This window comes from Cyprinodon variegatus, unplaced genomic scaffold (genome assembly GCF_000732505.1).
Source record: "Cyprinodon variegatus isolate N-32 unplaced genomic scaffold, C_variegatus-1.0 Scaffold211, whole genome shotgun sequence".
NCBI lineage: Eukaryota > Metazoa > Chordata > Actinopteri > Cyprinodontiformes > Cyprinodontidae > Cyprinodon > Cyprinodon variegatus.
The window spans coordinates 639,862-664,831 of NW_015150664.1; the positions used below are offsets into that span (position 1 = coordinate 639,862).

Below are 24,970 nucleotides of genomic sequence, written 5' to 3' on the forward strand. Positions count from 1 at the left end.
CAAATAGAAAAGATAAATATCTTAACATTATTTGGTTTAAAAGTGCATTTCATATCTTTATGGGTGTTTGGGGACTCTTGAAGCTCTGACTCGTGTCCATGTTGCACGAATCTTCACCATGCTCATAAACAGGCTTTGCTGCACAATCGTTTACAGGACTAAGTCAGCCCCTTTTCCTTCAGTACTTTCGATTAACGAGCCTGAATAAAACTCACTGAACAGCCAGCTTTTTTTTAGCTTTCAATATCTATACCAAAGATATTCTAATTTTCTAAAATTTGAGTTTCTAGTTTTTATTATTAGCCCCAACTCATCCAAATCAAAAAAAAAAAAAAAATGCCTTAAAAAAAGTAGTCTGATAAGTGCATACATTACTTTTTGGTCTTAGTATTTATCTAGCAATGGTTCCTTTTTCTTAGTGCCATCTTCTAGCTTTGTTATCAAAATACTTAAACTTTCTAAATGTAAAAAAAAAAACAATATCTGTCCAGTTACGCAGTGAAGATGTAATGCGGATGGTGAAATCAGTCTCTGCATTGATAATTTTTTTTTATTCTGTTTTAAGTCATTCAGCGCATTTATTCCTTCTCTTAACAATCACACAGAATCCTCACATGTTGATCTCAGACCTCAGTACATGATCAGTCAGACATTCCTTTTGCTGTGGCAACAGAAATGCATGTGTAACAGTGGCCACAAAAAGCCAGCATCCACATAGAAAGGCAGAACCATCAGGAACCAACAGCTGGGTCATTACCGTCTTTCCAATATTCATTGGAAAGACAACTGATTTTAGGGATTTACTATTTCTTCCTGATGATTATGGTGAAGCACAGACACAGAATGCTCCTTTCTTTGCTGTAAGGCTCCATGGTCCTATAAAAGTTCGTCTCTATGACACGACGACTTGTCCGACTGGCTAATCAGTCTTATGTGGCGATTGCAGCTTCCAGGCTCCAGTGATGTAGCGCAGGCGGATGAAAATCAGATCCCGACCCATCTGAAGCCAGCTCCAAAATGGGACCAGTTTGGACCCTGAAAGAACAAAGCCATTTATTTTTAACTGAAACCATTTTTAATTCAAACTGTAAACTCTGGTGGTTTGCAGGCTGACAACAAAAGCAAAGACAATTTTAATTTCTCCTGTTGCTAAAAGTTGAAGACAAGTCGAACTATTCCATTACAAACAAACCTTCTATCTCAGTCCAGTTGACTGCCACTTCCGCTATGGGGATTTTAAAACACTGGGCAATGTAGAGGAGCTCCACATCAAAAGCCCTAAGAAAGGAAAAAAAAAAAGATTAGTATAGAGGAGGGGTTCCTCATTTAATTCAGGTTTTACAACAGCAACATAAAATAAAAAAGGGTAAAAATGGTGTTAACAGTTCTGGTGAACACAGAAAGTAAGTGCTTGTTTTTATGCTTGATTTATTAGGATTTTAACGTAGATGTCAGCTGTTGTCTACTAGAGTTCAAAATGGACACAAGAAATGGTGCATACTATTTTTGATATTACAGAAAACACTGAGTTAGGTACATATTTCTTAAAACAAGAGTTACAAAGTTACCCATTTAGATTTCCTTATAAATAAATGTTTAAAAGCCTCCCTTAGACCACCATGCTCATATTTGCTTTACTGATATTACAAGATACATTTGAAACATTTTTAAAAAAGTTCAACAAAGGATAGACCAACAGTGCCTTGCAGCACTATTATAAGCACTGGGCTGGAACTTTTTATTTATTTACATTTCAACAACAAACTTAATGCTTTTTATTTTGATTTTATGTAGCAGAACAAAATAAATCACCTCTTAGCTCTGAACTGCAAAGAAAATTATACACTCTTCTAAAACATTTACAAGCAAAAAGAGACCATAGACATAGCAGACAGGTCAGAGAGAAATTTGTGTAAACGTTTAAAGAAATTTTGTTTATAAAACAATATCCAGAGTTTTCAACAAGCTATAAAGCACTGTCTAGTTCATTACCAGAAATATGGGAATAGCAAACCTGCCAAAACATAACTGCCAACCTAAACAGACCACTTGAGTAAACAAGATTAATCAGAGAGGCAGCCAAAAGGCCAGTATTCGACTCTGCTCAGTTATCAAGATCTGTTGACAAGGCACCTATTAGCAGATATCACATAAACCTGGACTCATTTTGGAATGGAAATAAGAAAGTCCTCATTTGGGAAAAGAAATACAAGCAAATGCATTTCTTCCACTGTGAAACATGGCAATGGTAGCACCGTGCTGTAGCTAAGCTACTTAGCTTAGAAATGCCTTGTAAAAACAGCATTTCTAAGCTAAGAAACAGAACCATTAGGGAAACTTTATCATACGATTTGCAGATCCTTACCATCGCTCTACATGGAGAGAGGAGAAAGTCTTGAGAGCAGCCTCTCGTGTGAAAAGCTTAAAGCCACACTGTGTGTCTTTGATTCCCCTCACACAGAAGAACCAAACCAGGAAGTGGAAGCCATACATGAGGAATGTACGAAACACGGATCGCTGAGGAGGAAAACATTTGGTTAGTCAATGCTTAGAATAGACACCAGTTTTTAAAGCTTTATGAAAAAAAAAATATTACCTGAGCAACAGAGTCTTTTTCTAGATGAGCTCTGGAACCGCAGGAAATGGCCAAGTTCTCCTGGAGAAAAAAAAATATATATATTTTAGGGTATAACATTTACTTTTCTTTCATTGCAAAAATTTATTTCTTTAAAAACTTTATATCAAGAGCAGCATTGATTCAGGATTTGGAAAAGCCCTCTTAAAATGTTCATCTGGCCACATTTCTGGTACTTATTTTATGTAACCTTTGTTTAAGCCAAATAAGTCTAAACTAATGACCATTATATTCTATTTGATTTGGTTACATTGTGAAAAAATTTCTGTGCTCCTTTTCAAAGGTTTACTGTATCTAGCTGCTTTTGAATAATCTCTCTAGCTCTCCCGCCGTTACAGTAAATGTTTCATATTTAAGGAGCCGAGCTGACATCACTGTGTGTGACGGGACATTACCTGGAACGACAAACTGTTATAAACAAAGATAAATAGATGACCAAATTTACGTCTTTGGAATGTTCTGTTGACTAATAGGGTAGCTTTAACTGAATTTTTTAATTCAGTAACATCGACCACAGTAGAGGATTGTTATTGACGCAGCTTGTCGAGCTGAAAGTCGACTGATGCAGGTAAACATTCACTTTCTTTATCACTTGAAACAGCAAACCTTCCTAAATCTGATCAAGAGGCTCTTTAAGACTATCGGGCTCTCACAAAACCGATAATGTTACAATTTGTTTGATTTACAAATATATGATCACTTGGGATACATATATAATTTGGGCAGAAAAGAGGTGATTCTAATAGAACTGTTGGCTAAAAACCTGAAATTCAGTATTTGATCCAATAAAGCAGTATTTCCCAACCTCTTTTGAATTGTGTACCTTTTGGGCATTTTTTCTAAGGCAAAGGTATTTATGATTGTCAAAACTTCAAAGGTACAATAACTGATTCTAAAATTAAAACTAATTTGCTTAATCTTTTAACTTGAGCATTTCATTCTTCAATATTCAATATTCATCCATCTTGAATAAAAATCACATAAATATGTTGCCTGGAAGCTATTAAGGAATCAAAAAATACAGAAAAATTAAATAAAAGTATAAACCTATATTTACAGAATAAAACTGGAGCTCTTGGGAACAAAATACATAACAAAAACTAGTCAGATTATTAGTTTAACTTTGTTTTCATCAAGACACCTGAGCTGCTTTGATGAGCTCCAATACCTCAGATGTGTGAAAACAGCTGATCCCAGACTGTTCTCTACATCCAGTCTGTTCCTCTGCTTGGTTTGGGTGTGTGTTAAAGCAAAACGTGAACTCAAATATAGAGTAAAGAAAAAGTTACGTTTTGGTTGATAAAAGCTTGTTTAATGTTTTAGTTGGGTTCTCACAAAGCAAAACAGATCCCAGCCCTATTTTATTACCTAAGAAATAAAATATTTTTTATGTACTCCTTGCGATGCACTCATGGACCAGTAGGGGTATGTGTACCCCTGGTTGGGAAACACTGCACTAAAGGATGATGAATCCTCTCCTATCGGCTCCATGCTGTTTTACATATTTTAGTTCCAAGGAAAATTTGTTTCAGGGACGAATCATCAGTTTGAACAGATATTTTTGCAGTTGAACCTATTTTGTCCTTTACTTGTCCTTAGGAGAATAAAAAAAAAACTGGACAAGAGAATTAATCATCTTAAAGGAAATTTTGGCTTTCTCGTTGCAAGATATAATGTAACAATGGTACTTTCAACTTTTAAGTGTACATTTATATGAGACAGCAAAGAAAAAGTAAAACAAAAGGTCTAACTGGTCCAGCGTTGACTTCTTTAAGCCCAGCCTCCACTTTTTCAATGTCTGCAAACTTTGTGGCTCCATCAGCATCTGCCATCAATATGAGTTTCCCTCTGGAGCTCAAAGTTCCCTTTCAAAGCAAAAGAGACAGAAATATGAGTGATAACCCAAAATTCAGCCATCTAATTTACTTCAGAAAAAAAAAAATCCTCCTGCAATCCACAGCCTCACCATTCGTACAGCTCCTCCTTTCCCCCTGTTCTCCACGAGCGTCAGGACCCTCACTTTATCTGCACTGTATTTGTTGGTGTACTGCAAAGCAACCTGGCAAAATATTACAAAAAATAAATAATCTGTTAGCTGTATTGCTGAAAAAATGGAGTAGAGGACACACACACACATATGTATATAAAAGATTAAAACCATTACCTCGGTGGTTTTGTCTTTGCTTCCATCATCAACAACAATGACCTCATAGGTGAAAGAAGAGTTTTGTTTCTGCAGGTTGATAATGAGAAGGGTTTCTATCACACAGATGCTTTAAATGGATCAATGCTTCCACCTAGTGGTAGCTGTTGGAAATAAGTTCCTGAAATGAGCTTCTAGATGATTATTACCCACAGATGAGAAAGAATTTACAAATTGTTCAGATTCTTATATGATCTTTAAAAATATTGTTTGATTAAGACCCTTGCTGTCTCTGAATCAACATAAAATGTGCAGTAGTACAACAAAGGCTTAAACGGGTAAGATGGATGCTGTAATAATTTTTAAAAAATTATGTACAGACCGAAATATACAGTGAAAAATTGATGTAGCAACAAAAAGGTAAAAATAAGATTGAACTATACATCAAAAAGTACAATAAAACGTTTCATCTGATTACATCTACCAAGCTTAGTACTCACTTGTCTGTTTTCCAAGTACTGCATTGCTTCATCAAGCATCACAGGCACTGAGATAAAAAAACAAACAAACATGGAAGTCCATTCACTTTCTGTGGGTTCATCGTGACATCAGATATCAGAGGCAATATTTGACTCTTTGATTGGTGTTTGTTATTTTAGAGTAAGTCTAATTATTTAAAAGTTATTAAAATCTGCAAGTTATTTTCAAAGAAAACTGGAAGTTAATCAACCCCTAGAGTCTGTTGTCCCAAATTCTCTATTACTACACTAAAGAAAATCCTTGCAGAAAACCAGTGGATACTTACTTCGGAGTTCCTCATTGTAAGCGGGTACCACTACAGTAAGCTCTCTGGAAAATGGGTCATGCAGGCTTGGGAAGGGTTTCCTCTCTCCTGTGGCTGTGATAAAGTACTTTTCATCCTCATGCCGTGTCAGGTTCACCATCTCTGCAGTCAGATGTGCGACCAAAAGAACCTAAAAGGGGATTTTAATGACAGTTAATCTCATCCCTTTGCTTTACTGCTTAGATTTTCAATGTCCCTTCTCTCTAACTCTTAGGTAAGTGTAAAGAACTGAAAGCACCAATTATTCAATGTTTAAGCTCTATGTTTATTTTGTACCAAATTAAATATTATTGTTAGAAAGATATCAGAGACACCAGAAACAAGTGGTTCACCATACACTTGCCAGACATTACTGGGTTTAGTTTTTAAGGTTGTAGTTGGTCAAAAACTGAAACCACAAAGCTTTGATTGTAATAGGATGTATTGACAAAATGGAGGAAAATGAGCACGTATGACTAAATTCTCCAGGGATCTAAACTTGATTAAAGCTAATCAAAAATTAGGAAACAGATTTGTTGAAATGCTTGGATCAAATCTATAGCTGTGCCCAAAAGTTAAGTAATGGATTAATGTTTATTTTTACACAGTTAACTGCATCGATGATTATGTAATACATCAAGTTAATGAAAACATATTTGGTTCTAAATCGGATTACGGTTAGGGGGCTTTTCAGGACATGGACCCATTTGTTTGTTTTATATTTTATTTCTAAGCACCTTGGTTATCACTTTGCATTTAGACATTGATAGGACATGTGGTGGTATTCACATTGTCATTACCAAGCAGTCCTTTTGGTCACAGATATCTCCAACAGTCCAAAACATGCTTCAGTAAGTACAGACCAACACTCAAACCTGCCTGCTGCCATTTCTAAGCAAGCTCTGCACTGGTGGCAATATTATTCTGAAGCTGGATTCTAACCATTGGATGGGCTTCACTGGAATTTCTGAAGCTATAACTTACAAACCAGCTGCACACAGTTTTTATTATTATTATTATTATTATTATTATTATTATTATTATTATTATTATTATTATTATGATTATTATTCATGCATTGTTCTTGGCGATTCAATAAATGATTTGGCCATGATGCAAATTGTAAATTATAGCACCTATTTCCAGGTATAACCCTGGCTAATGAAGCAAAGATAGTTCCTACCATAACACAGTTTTAGAGAGTCTATTTAGCTTTTCCAACTCATTTAGAAAAACAAATTTATATCAGCTTTCGCCTGAACCAACTATATGAATATTGCAAGTATACTAAGAGTGATGCAACACGAGGTAAAGTTTTTCCACCCAAGTACAGTATTTATTTTAGTTTCTATTTATTTCCTATTTCATAGCCACTTAAGACTCAATGCATTTATCAAGATAAAAGCTTCAGCAAGACTCAGTCTCAAAACATAGCATCCATTCAAGGTAGAAAAACTGTACGATGCGTTTGGCCTGCACTTGGTTTCACGCTTTAATCCCTTTCTTAACATAATGAAAAATATCACTGTCATATATTACTCACCACAATAAAACCAAGAGCTGCCAAGGCAAAAAGAGCTTGAACTATGTCGCAGAGGATATCCATTTTCCTCAAAACTGCCTTTGACAGATCTCCTGCCCAGCTGGCTAGCAGCAAGGCTAGCTTAATTTTCTTAATGTTTTAATTCAAATCTTTCAGCCGGTGCTCCAGTTTTAAGCTATATACACGAACATACAAGTTTGCGATATCCCGTTCCCGTAGTAAGTGATAAATAACCCGTCATATATCCATTGTTCCAATCACAACTGTACACAGCAGCGACGCGGAAGTCAGAGTCATTTCTCGACACATCATCAGTTTGATGCAAGAAGTCACCGCGGAGCGCACGCTGTTGCCACCTGTTGGTCGGAGGTTGGAACGACGGCAAGAAATTATCATTGGGTAGAGTGCTGTTTCAAAAGGTTGTCTTATCAGACATTGACGTTTTATAAAAAGGAAAGATACACGTTAACAAGAAATGCAGAGATCGAAGGAGCTTGTTGATACGGAAGAGGATTAGGTCCACTGAAGAAATTAAAAAAGTTAACTGAGATTAAATTCTGAGTTTGGAGATTAAAGTCAGAATTCTGAGAAAAAAAGTCAGAATTCTGAAATCAAATTCAGTATTCTAAGATTTAAGTCAAAATTCAGAGATTCAATTCAGAATTCTGATAAAAAAAAAGTCAGAATTCTGAGATAAACGTCAATATTCTGAGATTAAAGTCAGAATTCTGACTTTTTCCCCCATCTTAAACTGAAATAATATTTAAAAATCACATCCTAATCCTCTTCTGTATGTTGATAGCTACACAAAGAGTGTTGTTTATGTACAACTGTTACAATAAACATAAGAAAATATAGTGTTTTCCATTCTTTCGAGATATTTTTAAACCATGTTGACAAAAACGTGCAAACAAGAAAAGCACGCAAACAAAGCTGTGAGATGCATAAAAAAAAAAAAAAAAAAAGGTTTGTTAATTTCCTCCTCCCGGCCACCGTAGTACAAACCCACGTGGTTAAACAAAACATCATGGCGGCCGGCTTCAAGTAAGATTTTTTAAAGTCTGCCTTTTATCTACAGAAACACACCTTATATGTTTACTTATTGTTGCCAGTAAACACTGTAAACTAAAGCGACACATTAAATGTGACATTTGAGCAGTATCTGTGTAATTATAGAACATGCCGTGCTTGTGTCGTTTTTTTAATTGCCTTTCCAGTTCTGTTCATTAATATATATTAAAAGTTTAGCGCACGTGTTTAATGGTAAAGTTGTGTTTTTTCATCTAATCCGTAGGACTGCAGAGCCTCTGGAGTATCACAGAAGCTTTCTGGTTTGCAAACATATTCCGAGTTTATTCCTTAATCATAACTGATCTTCTCATACAATTTACCTTTATATATTTATATTATAATAACATCCGCGCTAGTTAATTTGGGATTGTTTCTTTTCCAGAAAGAAAACTGTCGACCTGATGGGCGGGAGTTGTTTGAGTTTAGGACCACAACACTGAACATTGGTGAGCCAGTTGCTGACTTTCAAACACTCATGATGATTTACTCAGGGGATAAATTTGGAGACAATTTATATTTTTTTCTTTTATTTTTAGGGTCCATATCCACAGCAGATGGTTCAGCCCTGGTGAAGCTGGGAAACACAACCATTATTTGCGGCATCAAAGCGGTATTGGAAACAGAAAATAAACTTTTTAATTATCTCTAATCTTCTTGACAGGTCCCTTTGCACTTAGGGGGCCAGTGTTTTCTAATAGGACACAAAAGACAAGATTAACAAACACACACAAAAAAAAAAACAAACAGGAGTACATTGTTTAGTCTAACAAGTGAGCCTAAAAGCCAAGGTTGCAGACCTCTTATCTGAGATGAAAACCAATCACATTTCAATAGGCTTTAATGAGCTTAATGCTAACCGTAATTTCTATGCAATTGTTTAAATAAATTGTAAAAAAATTAAAAAATTTTGTCATAAAATGTATCAGTTATGGTCTCTTCTTTCAGCACATATCTTCCTATTAAATAATTAAACTGCAAAACCTGACCTAAATTATATTTTCTTAAAATATTGTATATGCCCATAATGTGAGCAGATAATTAAGTTTTTAATCCCCTAAAAGCAAGGTAATAAGATGTTATGCACCTGAGATAATAGTTAATTTTTCTTTTTTTTATAAATTGTTCAATCTAAACCCCCTATTGTAATTAAGGGGAATAACTGACTTTATTTATGTTTCAGTTTTTTGCACTGTTTTCAGTACAGAGGCATCAGCAGCAATGGCCCCTGTTGACCCCCATCTAGAGCAGCCACTGGCCATTTTGTTTTTTGGGCCTCTAAATCTTGAGCCATTAGGGGAAACTGTCATTATTTATCCTATATTTGACCCCACTAATGTGTTATAATACATATCTTAACTTTCCTGTATAATCTATATACAGGTTTTCATAATTATTCTATTGCCTCTGACAATTAATTTATATATACATAATCTCTGTGCACATGTAAATAAATATATCCTGTATAGGCGCAAACTACATTTCATTGCTTTGTACTTTTGACAGTGTAATGACAATAAAGTTTAATTCTATTCTAAACTGGGTAGGAGTTTGGGGGAATTATTGTAAGGTAAAATTATTGTTGCTAAATATTTACTCAGGAACTTGCTTTATTAATGTTCAAAATAATAATAAAAAAAAAACATTTGAAAATCAATTCAATGTGTGGCAACAGTAATATGACCTGAACCCTGATCATTTAAAAAGTGTGCACAGCCTTAACACCACATGTGCACTTCTGAAAAGGGTTTCCAACTGTCCCCTTAAAAAAAGGAACTATCCCATTTTTAGGAACCTAAATAAATTTATTAAATTTAGGTTTGAATCAATAAAACAAAATTATCTTTAATGTGCCTCTTGTGGTATTAACCTAAACTTTCACAAATGGTAGGTTTTTGTCTCAGTATATATTTTTTAGAAAAGTTAGTCATACCCTTCAGTACAAACCCGTCCTTTACCACCCAGTTATTTTTACTAATAAAGTAAATTTATCAATTAGTAAATTTGAACACTTTTTCAACTTAATGTTGAACTGTTTTCTATCTAGAGGCAGCTTTTTCTTTTGCCCCTCAGCCAATATGTCTTTCTTTCTGAAATGTACAGTTTTACATTATATTTTAATAGGAACAAAAACATTTGTTCTTGTGCAGGAGCTGGCTAACCCTACAACAGACGCCCCTGATAAAGGTTACATTGGCAAGTACTCCTTAGGATTGTGACCTCTAGCTATCTACTATTACTTTCAATGCATTTGATGATCCTTACAGGATCCTTAATTGCTGCAACTTGTCTGTCCTTTAGTACCCAACGTGGACCTGCCGCCTCTGTGTTCTTCCCGTTTTCGTCCCGGTCCACCAGGAGAACAGGCCCAAGCTGCCAGCCAGTTTATTGCTGATGTTATTGAAAGGTGTGTCCACTGTGCTTCCCAACAGCTGCACATGTTCATTGTCTTCACGCCAGCCTGTGTTTTATAAATCTGTGTTGGGAATTTTGCAGTTCTGACCTGATTAAAACAGAAGACTTGTGCATCGAAAGAGGAAAGGTAATTTCAGAGACTTATGCACATCTGTGAAAATTGTGGTTATGTGATGATTTTGAATGTTTTTTTTTTTTTTTTTTAAGCTCTGTTGGGTGCTCTACTGTGACATTATGTGCCTGGACTATGATGGGAACATTCTGGATGCTTGTATCATCGCCCTGCTTGCTGCCTTAAAGAACAGTATGTAATGTTTTAGTCAACTTCACTGGAAAAAACTAAAGTAGAACTGAAAATTAGATGCACCAGTTAGACCATAATCGAGGTTTGTAGTCTGCAGATCACATCCCCAAAGTCAGATGTTTGTCCTTATTGATATGCATACAAAAACACAGACATCAACCAACACAATGTACTTTGAAGAAATTTCAGTTTTCTTACAAATCAAATATACACGCCTTGATGCATAAATGGAATTAACATGCATCTTGTGTGTAACATGTATGTCTGCAAGTGTTTTTATGTTATGGTAATGTGACATTTTTTCAAAATCAGTTTGTTAAATCATTTTAGGTTTTAACTAAACCTTTCTGTGCTCATGTTAACAGCACAGCTTCCAGAAGTTGCAGTAAACAAAGAGACATGTTTACCCGAGGTGGATTTTGAAAAGCGACAGAGGCTTCGCATTCACAGACATCCTGTCGGTGCCTCTTTTTGTGTTTTCGATGAGTAAGTTTGTCTTCTCTAAAGTTTTAGATTTTTTTTGTACCAATCAGGAGCCTGTTTGAAAATTTAAAAATGCCTAATCTGTGTGATAACATAAAAATGCCCTTAATGTAAAAAATCAACACGGCCAAATTGATTCCAGTAAAAAAAATAAACAGTTCTGTTGTTTCTAGAATAATTTACAATTAAGCAAGAACATCTCACCTAAAAAAAGTGACTTCTCATGTCTTTATATAGTGGAGTATGTTTTACCATTTTCCTTTTGCTCTTCAAAGAGTAACACAAGTATAAAAATAGAAAATATACCAGCTATTTCTTTGTGCTGTACCTTTTAAATACAGTATATATAAAACCGCTTTAGGGTAATGGGTCATTCTACTTTAATCTTTTTGCTGTGACTGTGTGCGTTTTCCCTTACTGGCAATATTTATAAATACTGGATTTCCTTTAAAGTTAAATAAAAGGGCTGCTGCCCTTTTTCAGCCAGCTGACAGAAGCAAAGAACTGCTCTGTGTTTTCCTACAGCCTATTAATACTTTGGTCACTCAGGCCTATCATTAGCATTTGATTTCAAACTATAGAAATGTTTGGGATAGAAAATTGTAATTTAAAAGAAAAATGCCTGATTTGTATTTGTGCTCATCCTGGTAACGTCTCCTCACAGCTCCATACTGATCGTAGACCCCACAGCTGAGGAGGAGAGTCTGTCGACTGCACATCTTACCGTGGTCACAGATGAGGAGGGCCGACTCTGTTCGGTACACAAACCAGGTGGGATGCAACATGTGGAATTCCCTTTCAAATGCAAGCAGGGATGGGAGCAGACAGGCTGTTCAGTTTAAAACACTGAATTGTTATAAACTGAATGCTCAATTAAAATCTGGTGTCAATATTTTTTAGGTCCAGGAGGATAAATATAATTAGCTTACATGTTAAAAACCTGCCTAATGCAGAAATATTGAACATATTGACACAGATGTGTTTTGTATTCTAAAGCAAACGTTAAAAAAAAAGGAACTCTGGAATGTTTTCACACAACAAAAAAATGATTGTAGGAATGTGGAAGGCACTACACATATTTTGTCTTATAATACTAAAGATGAAATGACATTTGTAAACGTTTTAACCCAACATTTTGTGGCTCAGGTGGAACTCCACTGTCAGGAGAGAAGCTGCAGGAGTGCATCAACCGAGCAACAGCCAGACAACGAGAAATCCACAAACTCATCAACAAGGTTCTAGACAGTGTGAAGACGGCGCAGTAAAAACAGTCGAGACAATGTTGTTTTTTTTATATATCTAAAAGCTGTATTTTCCACTGTCAATATATATTCTTTTTAATAACAATAAAACTGATGACAAAGACTGCTTAGAAAATTATTTCTCAGTGTCCAGAAAGTCCTCGCATACGTTCAGTTGATGTCTTAAAGAATATGCTCATGGCTCCTGGACTTATTAAAAGGTGATACCTTTTCAAAATATGCTATACAAAAAGTACACCGTCTTGCATGTAGATCTTGAGTCCTGGTGCGAGTCCTTTTGCTGGAACCGCTAATTTAGAAAGACTTCCAACAGACTGAGAGGTAGACGGCTTCCCCCAGGCAATAATCCCAAGATCAGATTTGCATTTTCACAAAGTCATTATGGTAACATGGAGGATTTGGTGTCAATATAAGCTCAGCTTAGATCTGTGCTTAAAGGGAAGTATCTATGGAGGGCTTGGGGTTCAACGAAGAAGAGGCAGGAGGATCAGATGGCCTCGTGCATAATCCTCCACAGAATGTGCATTCGGGATCCTCTCAGTCCTCGCAAAAAAATTGACAGAAAAATAATGTAACTGTGGAAGCCCTACTACACCCATCTTCTTCTGGACCATCTCAGGCAAGATTAGGGCTTCCAGTTGTAAAAACCTGATCCTCCACAGTGGACATTTTGGTTTTTCCAAAACCTCTGAGACTCAATACATACAAATGTATCAGCTAGAAAAAGCATAAACAAGTCTTTAGTATGCTGTCTTAAAAGTGAGGCAGACATCACAGCACAGTATGGATGAATCATGTCTTTGTGGGGGAGTTAGTGTGATTTCTGTCTGTTATGACTTGGGGAGGGGCTGTGGCGTGCTCCTCTTCCTCTTACTTCTTGGTTGACTGCCTGTATGTTGCCGTGGTGCTCCCACCTGAGGACCCGCCGCTCCCATAGCCATTTGCTGCTGCTGCTGCATTTGGTGCTGCAAGAATTGCAACTGTTCAATAAAAAAGTAAACAAATCAGAAAAGTTTCACAGGTTTTAAGCTGAATAATAAAGTGAAAGTTGCTTAGCCTACATGTAACCATCTCCAGCATGGGTTAAAATTTTAACTGCCACCGATTTGAAACAGCCTCCCTCAATGAGATGGGGAACCGAATCAGATCTTTGAAACGCTTTGTGCCGCATTAGCATGGGTTAGTACAGCTGACTTAAAGGCTGGTTTAAACAAAGGACAACAGAAGTGTGCAGAGAAATACAGGATAGAGGTTAATGGTTTGCAGAAGGGAGGGAGAGGAAGTGTTGGGGAGTGAGGCAGGATGCAGTCAAGCAGCACCAGTTTTGTCTGGAGATACACATTACTGGCTGTGATCCCAGTAAAGAAAAACATGCAGCTCAGCAACCGTGCTTTCTGCTTAAAGAGTGAAGAAGACCCTTCATGCCCAGTTGCCCACAGCCTGTGATCCCCACCATGATGCCATCAGGAACCTTTCAAAAGTTTGGAATCAACAAATTGACTGAGAATCCCATCCCATTGCTAAATGCTGAGTAAGCATGCCTGCCTCCCAGTCTCACAAACTGTTAGTTGCTGCCATTGGAAGTGCCACAAGCTTTGTTTGTATGGGTTTGTGGGCTCAACAACCCATACAAACACAAACAAAAGAAAGTAGAACTTTAACATAACAATAAATTGAGTTTTTTGGATAATAATTACTAATAATAACAGAGAATAATGTTTAATGTTTTCACCATCTTTTGGACAATACTATAATGTGAGATACATTTTCTTTTTGAAATTTTCTTTAAAAGTAAGGTCTGATAAAACCAAGTTTATAGAGCCTTGAAAAAGTATTCTAACAACATGGGCTTTTTGCACATTTTATCACAACTGAACTTCAATGTGCGAACTTGAGGGGCTTTTGGGGGATTTCGTTTTTCCAATGCTGGAACACTGCAGTTCCAATAGCTCCATCTGCATGTCCACAGGTGCACTTTCCAAGTCAAAAGCAAATGGACAGTAGAACGATCCAAAATGTTATGCTTCAGTAAAGAGAGTGTGAACTCATCACACAAACTGTACACTTGGAAACGCAGCAAAGCTGACTTGGCTTGTCAGTGTTTGGCAAAAAGTGCCATAAATTGCTTCCCGTCTTTCCCATAAAAACAGCTTGTGTGATCCCTGCTCTTGGGGTGTGAACCTCAGTAAGATTATATGGAGCTCAACTTTTAAACAGTCTTTTTTTTTTATCTTCTAACAAATGTTTCTCTTCTGTCAGACTTTTGAGATTTAAATCTGTAGAAAAATCAAGTAATACTTCTCATTTTGTTCACAATTTGCAGTTATGCCCTAGTTTTTTTGTCTGTACAATTTAATTTCTATAGCATACGTAGAATTTATGGCTCTAAAGTGACAAAATGTGAAGAAGCTCCAACGGTATATAAATACTTTTTTCAAAGCACCTTATGCAGAATTTAAAAAAAAAAGAATCCCATTTGCTTTGGACTTGGAGAAAAAACAAACAATACAAATATTTGTTCCCAATTTCCTAAAAATTCCCAGAGCCTGCTAAATGAAGCCATGGCAAATTGTGGTTTCTCTCTGTGTTTGGTTCATACAAATTTCTCTGTGTGTATATGAATGTTAATGTTGCTGTATTACTTGAATCTGTGGCTGGTGCTGCTGCTGAAGCCTTGGAGAAGGCAGCTGGGGCCCAGACCCGTCCAGCCCACAGCCCAACTGGGACAGCACTAAGGGGAGGGGGAAGGAGGGGAACCCCAGGAAGAAAAGGGGTGATGGTGAGAGGGAGAAGGTCAGAGAGAGAGATGAGATGAAGTGTGAGGTGAAAATAGACACAAGGGGCAAAGAGGACAATAACAGTGAGGATGAGGGAAGGGGGGGTGCAGTTTCAGTAAAAGTAGCACACAGAGAGGTGACACAAGCGCACGAAAGGGTAGAATATCAGAGGGAAACCAGCAGCACATTTAAAATTACCATGTGCACAGATTATGAGCAAACAGCATGAATTGGATGAGGAATAAGGCACAAAGGAGCAGAGTGGGTTGAGGGGAATACAGCACAGGGATAAAAGGCGAAAGGGTGGGGGCAAAAGATACAACAGGGGAATGAAAAAAGGAAAATGTAGCAGAGAAGAGGGGGGAGATGAGTTTCTCCTGCCAGTTTTACATTTTCCTCCATAAGAGGAATCACTAACTTCAGCAAAATGATCATAGTTATTCACAGAGTCAGAAATCATAAACAGTTAATGCAATTATTTAAACAATAGTAACTCTTCTGATTTATATTATTCAGTGACATGGTGTCATCTCTGTGGAAGCAGGTTAACCTGAGATTAGAAGCGTGTGCTGCTGTACTGATGCATTTGTGTGGTTCATACCTGCTGCCTGTGGGGGCATGAAGCTTCCAACCCCGAGATTGATGACAGCGGTTTGCTGGTTTCCTAAACTCTGATCTGATCCTTGGTCACCCTAAAACACAGCCAACGGGTAACACAAGGCAAGATTATGAAATAAATACAGGTGGTAACAAACGGACAGCGATATGATACTAACCACATTTGTCCTATAAGTAGGTATTGGCAGAAAGCTAAATATTTGACAGAAAGAGCTAATTATAGGGTAAATATTCAAGGAAAAATAACATCTTAGAGCCTCACAAAATGCTCAAAACTTAAAACCCTCTAACATATTGTGATATTAGTACCATAAGCCGTAACATATTTTATTGGAATTGTATCTGATTGACAAACATAATGTTGGACATAATCGTGATGCTGAAGTAAATAAAATCTTCCGTTTTCAGGGTTTATACAGGAATAAGTAACTCTAATTTAATGCTTTTTTTTTTAATGCTCTTAGGAATAATACCCGTCGACAGGCTGCAGCCATGTCCCGAATTCCTCGTTTTCCAGCCACCTTTGTTGAAATTTGCATTTTCCCTAGCTTTTTCTCCGCCTCAAGCTTCTTTTCCGTACATAAGGCTTTACAATCAACTGGAAGCAGTTTCACGCAAATACATCTGAAAAATTGTTTTTATAAACTTTTTTTTAAATAAAGCAATAATCACATTTAATTAATTTTAATGCCAATTAAGGCCTTCATTTAAAAAATAATAATTTCATGACTTTTAATTATTTTTAATGACCCGCTGAAACCCTGATTTTGTTTTCAAATAGTCTCTTTTACATATAAAAAAAACAGTAGAATACAATACATTACACAATGTTTTGCAGAGAACCTTAAACACAACATACTTTGAAACATGGTGATGGCAGCCTCATGCTGTGGGAATGCCTATCTTTAGCAGGTACAGGAGAACAGAGTTACGCATCAATATGAAATCAGAGGGTAGGCAGACATATTTTTTTATTTTTTTCATACAATCTCAAAATGTGGCAGGTAATCTGGCCCCCGGAGCAGACAACTCATACCAATTTATGAAGCAATCTCAGGTACACTTTTTGTGTACGTCTATCAAATTCCACATTTATATACTTGCAAATTTTGCCCACGGTTAATTAAAAAATGTTCGAGTTAAATCAAACCTGATGGAAAACATCTGTACACATCAATATACCAATGAATGGAGAGAATATTGGTTAGATCCAGCTGTGGGCTTGAAATTGGTCCTTCTATTACATCAATTTGCTTTATGCAAAAACATTTAACTGTTGCTCTGGCTGCATGTTTAGACTCTTTTCAATTTATTGCCCTTTTTTTTTCTACATTAATCAACCGACAACCCTAACAACTAGTCCCTCTTATAAAAAAAAAAGAATCCCCACATCATAATGCTGCCACCACCATATTTGACATTTTTTCCAGTAGGTCAGAAGTAAAATGTTTCTACTCACTTGATCAGATATATCTTTCTTTCCACTTTACAAATATGCTCTGTTAGTTAAAAATATAAACTCCTTGTACAGAATGTTAAAGTTTATGCTTGTAACATGACAAAATGTCAAAAGTCTAACGAGTATGTATACTTTAGAAAGGCAACAATTTGCTTGAAGTCAAGCTTCAACAGCCAACAAAACTTGAGTTATACATTCTGTGCGTCATAGAGATATTATTGAACCCTACAGAAAAACTTTAATATTGGTGCATATCTTAGAAATGCTGTGGATGCATCGGGGAGAGATTGTATTGTTCAATAGTCAGCAACTTGAACTCTGTTTAAGTAAGCACATTTATTTTGTTATATAATATATTCAACTTTTTTTGAAGAATTATGTTCACCATCAAGATTTCCCAACAACATCAGTTTTGGCATCTACTCCTACTTCAGCAGAACTAGGCGTCGACACCCCCCCGCCAAATATTTCAGTGCACATTTCTTCTCACATATTCTTGTGTAATGAAAAATGTCATTTCAATGAAAACTTTCCAAATAATCACAGATTAATTCAATCTGGGTCACGGGGGGGGATCATGTAAGTACTTTAAATTCTTGTTTTAAAGATGTGCATGCCAATATACAGTATTAATTTGGTCTTTGAGGGATTGTATTTCCATTTTTATTTGTTGCTTCCCTCTATGGATTGACAGTAAGATCAAAACTAAACCACATCACCATGAAACAACTGACTGAATTTGCCCTGCTATAGCCTAAATATCTAAACCCCTGAGGTTTAAAGTTATCCAACATTTCTGTTTTATTTGACAATATTGATAAAAGGAAAATCTATTAAAGATGGCAGTCTTAGTTTTTAGATTTTTTTAAGACTTTCAGAGGCATAACAAAAAAACGTTTTCTATAAGTAATGAAGAAAAGCAGTTCATCATCCATGAGGCAATCTCAGTATTCCGGTTCATAGTGCAGTTAACCTATCCAATTTAAATAGAAAGTCTTTAATGGAGCAGTACCGACAGACAGAAAAATCAAAATTCTGAAATAGGAAACGCCTGGTGCATCAAAACTACAATTATTTATAAGCCAAAACATTCATCAGTGTCGAGACAGTTACTGAAAGAACCTAACTCAAGGTAGTACAGCTTCTAATATAAAATCAGAGTAAGAACAGCCATTTAAAAAGAAGCTAATTGTGTAAATCAGGAGAGAGTGAGACAAATGGCAGCTACCAGGAAGGTTGAGCAGGGTAAAGCCAAGTTGTAGATTTTTTTTAACTTTCTTCTTAATTTGTTTTTTAAAGTTCATACAAAGTGGTTTACATAATTAGAAGTTATTGCATCCTCGACTAAAGTATCTCACAGGTCCAAATACAATGACCCACACTATAACAGTGAACAAAAAAGAGGAAGAAGAAACATATTTTGCTGATCATATATTTTAAAAATAGTAATAAATGCATTAATACACAAGGTGAAATTCATCCAGAATCTATTGCCATAATAAAGCACTGAAAGGACGAACATGCTAATAATTGGTCTCCTCTGATTTTTTTTCTTTTTTCTCTGAATTCTAGGTGAGTAATTTACCCATTCTGGTACATTTATCACAATTTGTCAATCCAAATATGATGGGTGGAAGGATTTGATCTCAGCAATTAATGGTGATGTATTAAACAGCCAAATTCAACAGAATATGTAATAGATATCTTTTGATGTTTCCAACAAAGTATTTAGGGATAGCCAAATAATGTGGTCCACTTTAGATTCTTCGGAATACAGAGTTTAGGCTGGAAACAAATCATCTCGGAAAGGTTTAATAATTGGGCAGTGCAAAATATATGAGAATGATTCCCAATAGTAACACTGCCCTACAGTTCCACCAACAGATATCAGATCTTTCAGAACTCTTTTTTTTTTTTAATAATTGCTGGTGTCCAGTAATTTTATGTATTATATTTTATTTTAGTTGATAATTCTTGGTAAGGTGACTTTTAGCTTTTGACATCACCTTCCTTTGTTATATCTTTTTTAATAGCTCCTCAGAAGGGGAGGGCCGTAATACTCTTCCAATCCTCGTGCTTTGTGAAGAAGCTACTAAGTTTTTGTTCCATCCTCTGCCATAAAACAAACTGGGTTTCAAAAAAGATGGCAGTCGTTTAGAGATTTAAGTCCTTGTTCTGCATTTTGAGAAGTATTTTTTTTTTATCTTAGCTGTACTAATCACATATAATCATTGCCTTTTTTTTTTAAAGATTTCTGGTTTTGTAGACTGCCCACTAACCCATGTAAAGTAATGACCCATTTGCTCTGTATGTATGATTAATAATGATTTTGTGAGGTGCTTGTGCACATAGCAGGATGTTCAGTACCAACTTTACATGGAAATAATAAAAACAATCAAAATTCTTCAATAATTTTCTGACCGTGCCCCACTTTTTAGATCACACAAGACTTATTGGTGGTAGTGCATGTTCAAATATGTCTCACCGTCTCCCCCTGCTGTTGAGGACTGGACGTAGCGGACTGACTCTGCTGTGGGGAGAACTGGGACAGCTGCTGGTGCTGCAGAGAGTTAAAGATGTAAGGACCAGTGGGGATCTGGAGGTGAATAACATGGACACACCAACACACACACAAAAAAGTGGAGAAGTAAAACACGAGGAATTTAGGTATGAATGAAGGGTGGGAGGACGGGTGGAGGGAGGGAAATAATGTATGTGTGATGAAAAGGAGGGGAGGAAGGAAATGGGAGAGTTAAAACGGGCTCAACTCAGACTATTGTTCGTAAAAAATAACCAGAATGGGGATTCTTTTTTTTTTTTACATTTAGTTTAGTGCTATTGCTGCAGTAAAGAGCTTTCCTAGGAGACTCAGCACCAATGTTCCCCCTAATTTTTCATGTCTAAGCAATGAAGACCCTCAGGACTACCTGTTGGCAACAACATATGTGAACACTGAGGACACACACCATTATTACACCTGTCATCGACCTGGAAATAGCAAGTCACATTGTTTTTGAAAAGAATAAGAAATTACAGCAGCAATTTCCATTAGTTTATTTTTATTCAACTGATTTGGCCCACTTTTAATAAAAAAAAATTAAAATAATCTTTTTGTTAATGAGATGTGTAGCTTTGGCCAGGATGAAGGTCCAGCTCTGGATTAAATAAGATGTTACACCTTTCAGACATAACTTTTTGTTCGCATTAAAACATTTTGAACAATGACATGTGTGCTAATGCTTGTAATTCAGTATATTGTGAGTCAGTATAAATTCCTGTTACTATTTTAAATTACATAATTCATTATTATTACCCTTAAATAAGAAAACTTTTAAAATGTCACTTGAATATGAAAAAATCTGACTTAAATCTTTTCTCATTCTCCAATGGCTGTCCAAATATGCCACTTTAAGAGCTTTCTGGATGCTGTTTTGATATGATTCAATAAACTAAATCCTCTTTCACAATCAGCACTGGATGCTTGAAATGCAGCCCTATCCAGAAGCTAAGAGATCTCCTTTAGCTCCTCACATCTATGTGCTGCAGCCACCCTATCTGTGAATGTGCCGATTGACTGCTGTTTACATTTTTGCTTCATCATGAACTTGAAATAAGCAAAATAAAAATAAAAAACTCACAGAGCATTGTGCTGTGAACAGGTGCGTCGGAAACTGTGCATGTTGCAAGGTTGTTTAAACCAGTGAGTTTTATTGTTCTGGAAGCTTAGACTGATAAATTATTTGGACAGATACATATTCTTTCTGTTGGATTGTTTATTTATATACCTGGAGCTCTTTGATGTGCTCAAACATAATAATCCAAATACATCTGTTAAATGTATTAATTTTTATTATAAAACCGATTTGATAGTGATATTTGAAACTGGGATTGAAGAGTAGTTAATGTGCCAGAACAGCTGATTTATTCAACAAAGCCGGCTGGGACATCCAGCGTCCAGCAGGCTGAGGTCATTTGTGACATAAATACAAGATTCAATAAGAGCCAAAAACAAAATAATGATGATAAATGTATTCCCTATTCATTCGTTTAAAATATATATATATATTTATTATTTACTATGGCAAGCAAAAATAACTGTTCTCCATTTCTCTCTATTATGTAATAAAATTCAATGGGGACAGTTGTTTCTTGTACATTTATTGTTAGTTTTAAGTTGAAAATGGATGATACATGGGTTCAACATGACAGAAAAAAAATTGTTTTGATTTACAGTTTATGATGGATTCTATTTTATGTCCTGCATAGATTTTCTTGCTGAGACTGCGTGAGCAGTGCGCAGCTTAGAGGGAACATTGCTCAGCCCCTACAGTTAGGACAGTCCCTAATATCTCTTGTCCTATTGAGGGCCCAACATCCCAGTCAAGCATTACATATTAGATATCACTTTAGAAAGTCATACTCCCAGCTTTTCCAATGCAATGAGATGAGGGGATAACCAAAGTTTCATCTGTGCAACTAGTTAACACAACATGTGGTAACAAAGGTAAGGGAGAGGAAAAATGCATTAACATGCTCCTTATAGAGTAACAGAGGGACATACCTGCAATACGTTGAGTGGTCTCAGTCCAGAACTGTTGTTCAAACCAAAATGGCTCCCTGTAACAAACCAGGACCACATAACAGAATTAGAAAAAAAAAATAAAAATTTTTTTTCCTGTATTAAAATGTAGTTTTTTATTTTTATCATTAGTAATGCTTTACCTGATTGTTATATCTGACATATAACAATTATCATTATTCATTTGAATAAATTTTGAAAGTACAAATCCTTTCCTTTACCTACTTCTTTATTTAAATAACCATTGATTTGTTTTAAAGGAGCTTTATGCTGTTATGTTTTTGGATGCAAAGTAAGTTATCAATGCGCATTCAAATGGTTATTAGCATTTAGTGTAGACTTAAAGTAAGTATATATTCGGACCTAAAGCACGCAATAGTGGGTATTGGGAAGCTTTCCCTAAAATAAGTGATACACTGAACAGGTGTAGAGATTCCCAGTGATTTAAGCTGCAGATATCCATGTAAAGCAAAAGTGATGTAGTGCAAGTAATATTTTTATTTAAAAGGTGGACAAACTGGCAGGGTTAAATCACTCTGTTAGAGTATAAATTGTTGTCATACATGCATTCTGCTTCTCCATTCTGAGTGCGAGATCAATATTCTTACATTTTCTTGGAATGCATCCTTTATTAAAACTTTATGACTAAATAATTTGTTTGCAAAAACTAGAGAGCTGATCTTGGCTGGCTAAATAATGGTGATGCTGTTTAGCAAGATTAGGCTATTACGCTGATGAAGATTCTAAGTCATCCAGGTCTTAGTTTTTCCGTAAAAGTTTAAATAAATTCACTGGACTTGGTTTCCAAGATTTGAAGACGTTTGCTACCTCCCCAGGAAGCTTTCTCATTTCAAATGTCTGACATTTGAATTGAGAAATTATTATGTGCAAGCAGGTTGCAATTTAAGTACATTTATGAAGATATTTTGTCATTTCAGCTATGCATCCAAATGGAGCTGGCATTTTTCAAACTTGGTCCCAGAGTGGAGAAAATCTGATAACAGCACTTAAATTTTTCAGTGTTTGTACATGAGAGTCACGTCTCTTTCTTTTTTTAACAAGGACTCTGTAGCCCCATCTCCCTCTGCAACCAGCATGCAACACTTTGCTGTCATATTAGTTTATCACAAATGAGCTGTCAGTGCATGCCCTGTGTTTTTGTCAGGAGTTTGGATGTGATTCTGTGGCAGCGTCACCAAAGAACCTGACATATGTACAACATCATCTTAGTTAGTGCTGTTTGCAATTCTGCAGCAGTTTTTGAAAAGATACTGTAATCGGCCTGTTGTGAAGTACGCCTTAATGTTGATCCTATCTCCACCTACTGGAAAGGCATAGACTGTATAGCTGTTCTGAACGTCATTTACAATGTATTTCTAGAGCATACTTTTCAAAATGAGAAAACTCTGATTTAGAAAATCAAGAAAGTCCTGCTAAAATTGGGTAAAGCTAGCGAGAAAGCCAGTGCCAATATCTTCTTACCAGGCTGGGCTGCAGACTGCATAGTGGACATCAACCCTCCAGGTGGCAGAATTCCACTCAGATTGAGACCTGGACCCAACATGGGATTGGAGCCACTCATCAAAGTCTGGGGGCTGCTACATAAACCATACCAAAATAACCGGGATGAGACATGAAGAGTAAAAAGTGACAAATTAACGTGTCATTTATTTCTTACCACACAGAGCTGACCACATTTATGAAGTTAAGCCCTGCTGGGTTTGCCATGACTTGTGAAGAGGTGGATCCCGTGGTGATAGACGTCCCCATGGTTGGAAGAGGGATAGACATGACAGGTAGAGGCTGGCTCAGTGCCAACTGCTGTTGGGCAAAAGGTGTGAGCAGAGGAGCTTGTGATTGGCCCTGAACCATGGCATCTGAAGGGGTAGGCGTCACTGAGAGGGGTGTGGGGAGCGAATCTGTAGGATGGGGGGTTGAGCACGGTGTGTTGGTGGGTGTAGGAGTAGAAGGCTTAGGGGTCCCCGATCCTGAAGAAGAGAAAAAAAATGGACAGTCAATTTTTACTCAGGATTCCACAGTAAACTTATATACACTGGCTGACTCATGTCTGTCTGTGGCCGCACCTGGACTTTAGAATCCAAAACAAAGCTGTTTATTTATGCAGTCTTTTAATACTCTAATATGTAATAGCACTTCATGTTTTGTATAACTTGGATTATCCATTTTTTTTGTCAAACTGCTGTATATGTCTTCTTTTATGCTTGTTTTTAATAAACTGATTTGTTAAGTACTTGATATGTTAATCAATTAATTAAAAGGGTCTTACACAAATAAATGACTGATCAAACTTGTTAAGTAGTAATTTTATGATAATGTAGGGAGAAGATGACGTATAACTAAGAAATTCCAACATCTCCCAGAGGTTTCAAGCTTGTTTCCATTTTCTTTCCAAAATTTTTGGGACTATGTCTCTAGCTGGAATAATTCATCAGAATTTGTCATAAAAATATTCACATCTGTTAAACTTGGAAGCTGTGAGAAAAGCTGGTGGACCATGCTCCAGTAAAGCTCATGGTGGGCCCAAGAGTTAGTCAGACTTGGCAGCACTTACTCTGTGTGGAGCCCATTGGAGAGAGTGAGGCAGGTGACAGCAGGCCCACCTGGCTCAGCTCCATGGAATGCTTCCTGTTGAGAGATTGGCTTTTGGCTGGAGGCGGCGGTGTAGGACACTTTAGTAGACCACTCGTGGTTTGCGAGCTATACGAATTACCTGAAAAGAAAATATTAACCCCAACATTTATATAACGCTCAATATGAGAGGAGAGGAGAGGAGAGGAGAGGAGAGGAGAGGAGAAGGAAGGAAGGAAGGAAGGAAGGAAGGAAGGAAGGAAGGAAGGAAG

The 24,970-nt window shown here is 36.5% G+C and overlaps 3 protein-coding genes across 9 annotated transcripts in view; 1 reads left to right on the top strand and 2 right to left on the bottom strand.

Annotated features, from left to right (window-relative positions):
• Positions 1 to 590: 590 nt before the first annotated feature.
• alg5 (ALG5, dolichyl-phosphate beta-glucosyltransferase) lies at positions 591 to 7,452 on the bottom strand. The gene is made up of 10 exons (XM_015380293.1): positions 7,145 to 7,452; positions 5,584 to 5,752; positions 5,279 to 5,325; positions 4,800 to 4,868; positions 4,602 to 4,694; positions 4,387 to 4,500; positions 2,597 to 2,656; positions 2,366 to 2,517; positions 1,193 to 1,278; positions 591 to 1,035 (listed from the first exon to the last, which is right to left on the bottom strand). The coding sequence occupies exons 1-10, from the start codon at positions 7,205 to 7,207 to the stop codon at positions 920 to 922; spliced, it is 969 nt and encodes a 322-aa protein (XP_015235779.1). The 5' UTR covers positions 7,208 to 7,452; the 3' UTR covers positions 591 to 919.
• A 696-nt stretch (positions 7,453 to 8,148) lies between these two features.
• exosc8 (exosome component 8) lies at positions 8,149 to 12,785 on the top strand. Its single transcript, XM_015380335.1, has 11 exons — positions 8,149 to 8,188; positions 8,439 to 8,475; positions 8,598 to 8,661; positions 8,752 to 8,825; positions 10,363 to 10,408; positions 10,514 to 10,619; positions 10,709 to 10,754; positions 10,835 to 10,931; positions 11,297 to 11,417; positions 12,079 to 12,185; positions 12,561 to 12,785. Exons 1-11 carry the CDS (start codon positions 8,172 to 8,174, stop codon positions 12,677 to 12,679), a joined length of 834 nt encoding a protein of 277 aa, XP_015235821.1. The 5' UTR covers positions 8,149 to 8,171; the 3' UTR covers positions 12,680 to 12,785.
• The window catches only part of supt20h (SPT20 homolog, SAGA complex component), a 21,049-nt gene continuing 8,780 nt past the window's right edge, over positions 12,702 to 24,970 (bottom strand). Inside the window, exons 17-24 of one of the 7 annotated variants that reach the window (XM_015380331.1) lie at positions 24,682 to 24,840; positions 23,788 to 24,097; positions 23,592 to 23,707; positions 22,092 to 22,147; positions 20,016 to 20,090; positions 16,055 to 16,145; positions 15,319 to 15,407; positions 12,702 to 13,656 (exon numbers count right to left, since the gene is read on the bottom strand). In XM_015380331.1, coding sequence (XP_015235817.1) covers positions 13,507 to 13,656; positions 15,319 to 15,407; positions 16,055 to 16,145; positions 20,016 to 20,090; positions 22,092 to 22,147; positions 23,592 to 23,707; positions 23,788 to 24,097; positions 24,682 to 24,840 — 1,046 coding nt within the window. In that variant the 3' untranslated portion in view covers positions 12,702 to 13,506. Of the gene's footprint in view, positions 13,657 to 15,318; positions 15,408 to 16,054; positions 16,146 to 20,015; positions 20,127 to 22,091; positions 22,148 to 23,591; positions 23,708 to 23,787; positions 24,098 to 24,681; positions 24,841 to 24,970 lie in introns of all 7 variants that reach the window. The other 6 variants (XM_015380330.1, XM_015380329.1, XM_015380328.1 and 3 more) reach the window with 6 other exon arrangements.